Source organism: Triticum dicoccoides, chromosome 6B, assembly GCF_002162155.2.
Source record: "Triticum dicoccoides isolate Atlit2015 ecotype Zavitan chromosome 6B, WEW_v2.0, whole genome shotgun sequence".
NCBI lineage: Eukaryota > Viridiplantae > Streptophyta > Magnoliopsida > Poales > Poaceae > Triticum > Triticum dicoccoides.
In genome coordinates, this window is record NC_041391.1 from 479913613 (window position 1) to 479923539 (window position 9927).

Below are 9927 nucleotides of genomic sequence, written 5' to 3' on the forward strand. Positions count from 1 at the left end.
ACGCGATGCCTAACCGGCTGGAGGATTCACAGTCCTCAAGTGTAATAAGTCTTCAGATCACGCGGACAGAAAGACTTCAGTGACGCCTAACACTCTTTGGCTCTTGATGTTTTGGGCTTTGTCCTCGCAAGGATTCTCTCTCAAAGGGTTCGGATGTGGGTTGCTCTCAAACGACAAAAGCCGTGCACTAGCTCTGAGAAGCCACCAATTTATGGTGTAGGGGGTGGGCTATTTATAGCCAGGAGGCAACCCGACCTGATTTGTCCAAAATGACCCTGGGTCACTAAGGAACTGACACGTGTCTAACGGTCAGATTTTGAACACACGCGGCAGCTTGACTTGGGCTACAAGTAAAGCTGACTCATCCAGCTCTGGATAAGATTTGCTCTCATTGTCTTCGCTCGAAGACATAGGATTTGGTTGAGCATCACATCAGTCACTCTGACTTTGTTCACTTGGACCCCACTTAATAGTACGGTGGTTCCTATGACTCAACAAAGAAGAAAAGGAAACAACGAAACAACTATGTCTTCGCGCTCCATAGTCTTCACGCGATGTCTTCTCTTATCATAGACTTCAATGTGAATGTCTTCACAGACCACCATTGTCTTCAATGTCTTCACACATTTTTAGGGGTCATCTCTGGTAGGTAAACCGAATCAATATGGGACTACTACCTGTGTTATCCTGCAATTCTCACAAACACATTAGTCCCTCAACCAAGTTTGTCGTCAATACTCCAAAACCAACTAGGGGTGGCACTAGATGCACTTACACCGGTAATGAGATTGAACTAGGTATGAGATACTGACGATAGAATCTTGGGCAAGTAACATACTGACGAACAAAGGGAACTGCATACGGGATTAACCGGATCCTTGATATCGTGGTTCAACCGATAAAAGATCTTCGTGGAATATGTAGGAACCAATATGGACATCCAGGTCTCACTATTGGTTATTTACCGGAGAGGTGTCTCGGTCATGACTACATGATTCCCGAACCCGCAGGGTCGCACGCTTAACGTTTGTTGACGATAGTGTAGTATTGAGATATTTGATGATTGGTAATTGAATGTTGTTTGGAGTCCTGGATGAGATCCTGGATGTCACGAGGAGTCTCGAAATGGTCGGGAGGTAAATATTTATACATGGAAAGTTGTTTTTAGGGTTCCGGAAAAAGTTTCAGTTTTTTCGATATTGTACTGGGAAGCTTCCAGAAGGTTCCAAAAACTTCTATAGAAGTCCGGAAGTCCACCAAGGGTTCCACGATGTCCCAAGGGTCGGCATGGGCTGAGGGGAGGTGCACTGGCCTTATTAGGCCAGGAGCACACGAGTCCCTCAAAGGCCCATGCAGTTGGAAAAGATGGAAAGTCTAGTTTTGTATGGAAGGGAAGGAGGAGGACTAGGATTCCACCTCCTCCCCCCTTGGCTGCGCCCTAGGGTTTGGAGGGGCTGTTCCCCATGCCCCTCCACCTATATATAGAGGGGAGGGGGCGCCCAAGAGGATAGACCAAGCCTTTGGCGCCCCTCTCTCTCCCCTTACTCCGTAGTTTCACCGTCTCGTCCTGGTGACGCTTAGCAAAGCATTGTCGGTGCTCCACCACCACCATCACCATCAGACCGTCGTGTTGATTGTGATCCCATCTACTTCTCCTCCCCCGCTTGCTGGATCAAGAAGGAGGAGACGTCATCGAGCTGCACGTGTGCTAAAACTCGGAGGTGCCGTCAGTTCGCCACTAGATCGGTTGGATCTTGATGGGATCATGAAGAGTACGACTATATCAACCGCGTTTTATATGCTTCCGCTTAGCGGTCATCAAGGGTATGTAGATGCTCTCCCCCTCTCGTAGCTATGCATCTCCATGGATAGATCTTGCGTGTGCGTAGAATTTTTTTGTTTTCCATGCAACGTTACCCAACACATGGCATGGATTCCGCCGTCAATGACTCGAAGGCAGACAGGAGGGTGCGTGCCAGTTTTTTTTTGCGAAAACTCCCTTGAATTATTTTTTCCCAAAGCCATGCCAACGTTGGAAGACGGCGTTTCATTTTTTTCGATTCTATGGCAAGTGGGCCCTGTGTGTACATACTGAAAATTAATAACAATAAAAAAAGGAGGCCTCCACGTCTAGAACGTGGGACCATTGCCCATGTCACAGTCGATCCTGGCTGCTACATCATTCAGTCTTCACAACTTCAAATAAATTTTTGTATTCATCAATTTGAATATTCAAATATAAGCAGCACATGTTTATTTTTCTATTAATTAAACATTTTAAATGTCCGTATTTAAAAAACAATTTTATATAATACATGTGTGTATGTTTAAATGTTTTTATCTACTAATCATCTTTTGTATGTATAATGTTTATAAAAAATAAAGATTTGAACATTATTTTAATCACTTACATTTCACAAATATTTCAAAAAGAACTAGCGCGTGCAAAATGGGCTGCACTATATGCAGCCAATCTAAGCCCCACATGTATCATCCTTATGCTACATTAACGGCAGTTATCCTTGTTAGACATCCGAATGTAATTGGTGCAGTGGCTATAAGTGCGTGCATCCTAAAATAGGCCGCGCGCTGAATTCTCAAAAAAAAAAAAGGTCGCATGTTGGAGTGCAGGGGTCAAACATTTTCCCTTTTAATTTTCAGGTCAAGACTCCATGTCATACATCAAACAAAACAAAATACCATCTACCGTGTGGGCAGGGTCTTCTTTTGTGAGAAATAAAAAATGTCGAGGTTCTTTTTGCAAAAAAAAAAAAAAAACAGGCCACACACTTCTAGTCGCTGACAGATGGCCCCACGCCATGCTGGCGGCCAAGTCAGCGTTGATTTCATATCCAAACGCGGTTAGCACTCTATTTGCACACCCCAAGTCAAGTTATTACATCAGTTCAATGTATAATTTACTCAACTGAAATATATTAGACCATGAAACTGTCGGTGCAATATACTGATAGGGTCGCATGATGGTTCACACATTTTTTAGAAGGGGACGCGGTCGTTCAGATGCTTTAAGTACAACACACATTCATCAACCCGTGTAAACCACGGGATAGCCATCGAGCATGATTGGCTACACGCAGCGGCGACTGCAGATTCTCCAGCTTCGCCGGCAGTGTCTTCCTCCTTCCGCCCCGTTCACCTCCTCAGGCCGAGCAGCGCGAGGAATAGCGACACGTAGTCATAGCGGAAGACGTGCCGCAGCATCCCGAGCTTGCTGTCGTCGTTCCACGGCGGGTACCTGAACATGAACTCGACCAGGAAGCTTCGCCTGAACACCGCCTTCTTGTGGCTGAACATCTCGAAGGAGTACTTGCCGTGGTACTGCCCGAACCCGCTCTGCCCGACGCCGCCGAACGGGATGCTCTCCAGCCCGTACTGCACGATCGCGTCGTTGAAGGTGACGCTCCCGGACGACGTTTCCTTGACGATCCGCTGCTTCAGCGGCTCGCTCGTGCTGAATGCGTAGATCGCGAGCGGTTTGGGCCTGGAGCTCACGAACTCGATGCTGTCCTCGATCTTCTTCACCTGCAAGCAGAGGCATCACATGTTTGTTCGACTGTCGGTTTCAGTGAAAGGCCGCCAGTGTCGTCGCTGATTGATGTACCGTGATGATCGGGAGGAGCGGGCCAAAAATCTCCTCTGTCATGACATCAGAGTCGAGCGGTGGATTCAGCAGGATGGTGGGCTCGATGCTCCTGCGCCATTGGAATCATGGCATGAGACAGACAGACAGAGACACACAAAAAGAAAAGAGACACCGAGTACTGCAGGTCTGCAGCAGCGTACAGGGAGGGCCAATAATAAGAAGCTAGCACTGAGGCTACATAGGTGCTGTTGAGGAACTTACAAGGTCTTTGGGTCCACGTTTCCACCATGTACAATGGAACGGCTCACCTTGTGATCCTCCAGGAGGCCACTTAACCTATTGAACTGTCTCTCGTTCAGAATGCGCGCCATGTCCTCTGGTTTCGTGATGAGTCTCTCGACTGTTGATTTCAGCAGCTCAATCTTAATTCAGAGAATAACTGTATTGTCAGAACGTAAAACAGCAGGTAATTTGGTCTCATGACACAAGAACAATTCAGCAGGAACCAGACCAGAATCGGCGCAAACTGTTCCTCCACAAGTATGTAATCGATGGCTATGCAAGCTTGACCGGCGCAAGTGGACCATTTCGCGCCTATTATGCGATTTACAGCAATCTGCACATGTTGAGATGCATATGGTAAGGGGAAGTATTTTATCCGACCTTGGCAAAACTGAAAACAAGCGAAGGCCAGGTGGTTTACCTGACTGTCTCTTTTGCTGTCCAGCCAATCTACAATGCACGGGCATTTCGAGCCAAGCTCAAGCGCCACTGGGGTCAGGTGCTTTGCAGCTTTTGTCATGATAATGCGACCTACACGGGCACCCCCTAAACGCCAATAACAAAACAATGATGGTCAGAATTCGAATACGTGCAATGCAAAAACCGTCGAGCCATGTTTGTCAGTTGCTTTTCTTCAGAAATTAGGATTCAGAGATGAACTTGCAGGCTTGGAGTACCTACCGGTGAAGAGGACCTTATCCCATCGGTGCTCCATTAGCTCTTGTCCAACTTCCGCTGCACCCAGGACGACCTTCACAGCCTCGGCGTCCAGGTATCTCGGTATGTTGGCAGCGAGAAATGCCGCGGTGGACGGCGCCAGCTCCGAGGGTTTCACAACCACGGCGTTGCCAGCCGCTAAGGCGCCGGAGAGCGGCTCCAGAGCTAAGGCTGCATGCAGCACAAACGGAGATGGTGGACATTTTGATTATGCAAACTACAACAGTTAAACAGGTTTAAATCATGCTTGGCGTTTATCCGCAGAGCAGAACCAAAAATCATGTTTGGCATGTAAATTTTTTTTTTTTGCGAAATGGCATGTAGTCGCATATTGCCAATTTTTGCCACAAGTGTGGTAGCTTGTCATATCTTAATAGAAAAGTTATGACAAAATACGAATGTGAAGTAAACCGTAAACAGCACCTATAGCTGGAGTGGGCTAATTTGGCCTCTCATACGTCCGTGAACGTGTATAAACAGTGTCCGTGCGTGTCAGCTTTGAAATCACATTTGTTCATGCACACAGTCATGTCCTCTAAATTACCCAGTCAAATACATACGATTAATGGGATGGAGAGAGACAGAGAAAAAACAAAGAAAAAATATAAAATAGTCTAGGGTGGGCCGACGTGACGGATTACTCGGACTTGTCCGAACATCTTCATATCCCTTTCACATAAGGGCTGAGTTTGAAAATTCATGGACATCCTAGGACGATTTAAAGAGTCCGATTGGACGACATTTTTCTTCCCTCTCCGGTCGGACCTGTCCGACCTGTCCACGCGGACAATAAGGGGAGTTTGAAGGGTTAAGTTGTAGAAGCTCTAAGTATTCGGTAGGATATGATTGTCCGGTTGATGATCAAGTTATTATCAAATTTTCTTTCACTCAACTATTTAGATCTTTCGGGCAGATAGAACCGCCTGTTCGTTCTCTCCTCTTGGGTGGTACGACATTTTTTGTAGGTAGGCGGCACACGCATGTGCACCTCCTATGCACACTGTTAAATGTCACTCAAGGATTCTTGACAGTGAACACGCTTGGTTGTTGCTGCTCACACGCACTTAGTATTTTCATGACTAGTCAGTTCAATCCTTCTCCTTTGCATGTCATTTTTTCTCCTATGGACCGACTTCATATGTGATACACGCTGCGCCGAACAGAGTATTGACCGTTGTTCAGTATAGTGTGTATGCGGTTGGAGTGGATGGCCAGAGTGATTTTTATTCAACATGATTGGCAGCATAATCTTCAGATCGGTCCATTTTCTCCTTTGAAATAAGCATAGTGTCAGCCTCGTAGGACTCTTTTGCCGCCATTATGTTCTATTTATTTATTTATTTTTATTATAATTGTTCATGTTGACTGTGTGCATCCTCCCTTTGAAGAGGTGGAATGTCGCTCAATATGCTTCTATCCGTTTGGTGCTGCATTTTGAGTTAATAAAAGTGTTCTTTATACAAAAATCATGATTGCATGACTTATCCGTGAAATCCTTCTTTGTCCAAAGAAAAAAACATGCAACTTCAGCTCAAATGTACTCCGCGAAGCTTGACCTCATTTCTTGTGATTTCATGACTACGGTAAAACGGCATGTGGATGGCACCATTTGGTCAACAAAACAATTGTCAATAGAAAGCCTAGGGGGTCTATTGTTTTAATTATCTTCTAGCGGATCTGGATATTTTTCTCTTTTGAGAATTAGATTTTGGTGTATCCTCAATGTCTTGAGTAGGTTTTCATATTGTATCGTTATTCAAGTCGGATGTAATTGGCGAATCAATCCGTGGTTGGATGCTTAGGAGGACAGTGGTATCCCCAGCCCTATAACGTTTAAGTCCTAAACTAGGCACTGGTGCTTGTATTTTCTTGGATTCATTTCAGGCTTTCCGGCGATGTTCGTTTAGTGGGAGAAGACGCTCCCATCGACTATGAGGCGCCTATAGTGACTTCGCCAATCTCAAGATGTTGTGTCGGCTCAGTATGTTAGAGGTGCTGACAGGGTAGGGTGTACGTGCGTGCGTTTGTAGGGATGATTGTATGCTCGTGGTTGTGAGCATCCGCGGCTGTACCATGTTAAAAAGAACTTCAAGGCGGTTAAAAAAAGTCAAATGTAATTGGTATCAGGCTGGCCATAGTAGGGGTATCTTAGCCGGTATCATGCACTCGGGAATAGAAAACATACTGATGTGGTAGGGAATTGAAGAAGAGAGAACGTTAGAGTATCATAAGTAGATACGTAACATAATAAATAATATACTACTTTGTGCCATGCATGATCATAAATAAGATCATCTATAATACTACTCTATGATATTATGTACTCCCTCCGTTAGGAAATACTTGTCATTGAAATTGATGTATCTATATGTATTTTAGTTCTAGATACATCCATTTTCATTCATTTTGATGACAAATAATTCCGGACGGAGGGAGTACCATGAAGATAGTATGCATGATACTACTATGTGATACTTCCCACTATGAGTAGCCTCGGAATTAATAAGTTGTCCTTTGTCCAATAACTTTTACTATTAGTGGTGTTTGGCCGTATATTTTGACGAAAAAATGCAATTAGAGAAAGGAGGAAATTAGGAGGGACACTGAAACTTCCTTACCCATATCATTCTGTCATTCAAGTGACCAGCCAACCAAATGTATCGAGGAAACGGAAGGCACTTGTGACAATCGCAAGTGCATAAGACTGCACCTAGCGTGTAGCCATCGGAAAGGTTGTTTAAACTCAGACCTCGTACAGTACATCTGGTCTTTGGTCGTACGAGCATGTGAGGTACTTTGCCAGTAAACCATGTGAGCGTACAGCGAGCCAAAAGAACACCTCGTAATCGTCGTTTTCTAAAACTTGTCAGGTAATTGGTGCTATGCTGGTATTGTCTTCTTCTTCTTTTATATCAATGTGTCTAACATATATTTTTCCCGAATAGATGTTCCATAACGTCTATTCATATGAACGTTCTAATATCTTTTTTAATTGTCGTTCTAGTAACTAAATCACGCAGTTAGTGGATATACATAAGATCGGCGTCCCTTTCTGAAGTATCTTGAATTCTTGATACTACTGATTTCCAGTGGGCACTGGCGGTCTCAGTCAAGTCATTAATCAATTAATATAGACATGAGAATTGCCGCTCAATAAATAATCGATGATAGAATTCGTTTATTCATTGCAAAGATAATAAAGAACTGACAGAACACGTATAATGAAACTGAAAGGAGTGTGGAGCAAAGAGGGTCACCTAATGGAACATTCCAGCAGGAGAAAATCAGCACGACCCCGAGCGGCTCCGGCAGCACTAACGCCGTCGCCGGAAAGGAAACCAACGGTGTAGGAGCCTACACCGACGAAAATAACAAGTCATGCCTAGCCAAAGCAGCGGTCCAAAGAGCTTCTAAGCTATGGCGAGGGCTTGCCTTCTCAGGAGCCGCCCATTTCTCGAGGTTTTGCAGCGTGTGCTTGATGGACTTGACGACAACACCGACCTAAATACCAGCAGCACGGATCAGGTAAGAACTTGGCCAAAAGAAGCACAAACATCTATAGGTGCGTACCTCGTCTCTGAAGGATTCAGTCCGGTGCTTGCCGAGGTCGTCGTGGAGCGCGTCGAAGATCTCCTCCTCCTTCTCCGTCAGGAGCCTGATGAGCCCCTTGAGCTGCGACCGCCTCCAGGACAGCTCCCTGGTCCTGCCGCTCTTGTACACCACTCGCAGGCTGCTCACGAGGCTCCCCAAGCCAAGGGCCGGCTTCTCCTCCATGGTTCCCATGGATGGATGGATGGATGGATGGGTGGAAGGGGCGGGCACCTGCTTAGCTTGGCTTGAGCATGCGGGCGACCCAACGTGTGTTAAATAGGCAACCAGCCGGAGCGTGGCAGACAGACTGGTTGTGTGTCGTGGTTCATGTGGAGTGAACAAGGCAGTTTATTGACCGTGATTACCCAAATCCACAATTTCTTTTGCGGGAACCCAAATCCGCATTAACTAGAGGAGTTGGGGCCTTTTAAATACTGAGTTGTACAGTAGAAGGACTGAAATCGTAGTCGCCCTTGATAACATTTTGACCGGTGAGGAGATTTATTGGTTCAGCAACGTACGAAAGATGGTTGTTGAAAAGTGACCAAATCACCTCTTGTCTCCACAAATTTGCTTGAAAATCCGTCTTTCCGAGTGCCGACACATTTCCCGTTTTCTTTTCGGCGGGCACTGGACAAAGATGATACGTGTCGAGTATAACATTCAGACAACCTCAAAAACTCGGCAATGGATGGCTTTTGACGAGAGCACGCCAAAAAAAAAGGGGCCTACTGCTTTTGTCATTAAGGGCATTTCCAACACTGACCTGTAAATTTGCTTCAGCATCCGTTCGCGAAGAGGGGACAAGTCCGCGGACATTGATGCTGAAGGCGGCCATCCAACGCTAGCTGCATATCTCCGCTTACATTTCAAGTAGTGTTTCAACTAAGTGGACAAAATTCGTGCAAACACAGCGGATTTCATCAAAGTCTAGATAGAAAAGAACACAAATCATTTATATATAGCATGCAAATAAGTCTAGTACAACAATAGTCGAAGTTCAACAAGTTTTTCATGAACGGATCATGTCATCACATACATACTGCCCATTCAGCTTCATCCAACAGTGTGTGTAAATGACCGTCCCTCTGTCCCGTGGTACATCATGACATCACGTGCGGACTACATAATATGTAGGTCAACGTTGAGTGAATGATTCAATCAACAAGTTAAGCAAGAAAAAGCAAAACTTACGATCTCCTCCTTTGCCGCTTGCTATGACCACCTTGCCTCCAGCCGACCAATCGTGTCACAAAACTTTTTTTGAACATCTGTAGAGACACAAATGCTCATACATACGCGCATACACTCACACCTATAAACGCACGCCCGCACATGCTACCCCTATGAGCACCTCCGAGAGACTGAGCCGGCATGTCATCTTGAAACTTACGAAGTCACCGTAGGCGCCTCATCATCGACGGGAACGTCTCCTCCCACTGAAAGCGCATCGCCGGAAATCCTGAAATAAATCCAGGAATAATGCGAGCACCAGGACTTGAACCCTGGTGGGCTGGGGATACAACTGTCTCTCTAACCATCCAATCACAGGTTGGTTCGCAACCGCGTCACAAAACTTGGTGACGGAAGTCTAGATGGCGTACCATCATCAATACAATACGATAACGATCTCACATTGCGTTGTTGGATGATGTGCATGTCGTAGGGCGCAATGTATTTTCGCGCGTGAAAGGAATTATGCACGTGCTGCCAGAAGCCCCCCCCCCCCCCTA

The 9927-nt window shown here is 45.6% G+C and overlaps 1 protein-coding gene across 1 annotated transcript; it reads right to left on the bottom strand.

Annotated features, from left to right (window-relative positions):
• Positions 1 to 2901: 2901 nt before the first annotated feature.
• On the bottom strand, positions 2902 to 8577 carry LOC119323793 (aldehyde dehydrogenase family 3 member F1-like). The gene is made up of 9 exons (XM_037597504.1): positions 8174 to 8577; positions 8036 to 8104; positions 7861 to 7957; positions 4568 to 4774; positions 4308 to 4432; positions 4116 to 4220; positions 3866 to 4026; positions 3623 to 3713; positions 2902 to 3543 (listed from the first exon to the last, which is right to left on the bottom strand). Exons 1-9 carry the CDS (start codon positions 8384 to 8386, stop codon positions 3154 to 3156), a joined length of 1458 nt encoding a protein of 485 aa, XP_037453401.1. The 5' UTR covers positions 8387 to 8577; the 3' UTR covers positions 2902 to 3153.
• Positions 8578 to 9927: the final 1350 nt, after the last annotated feature.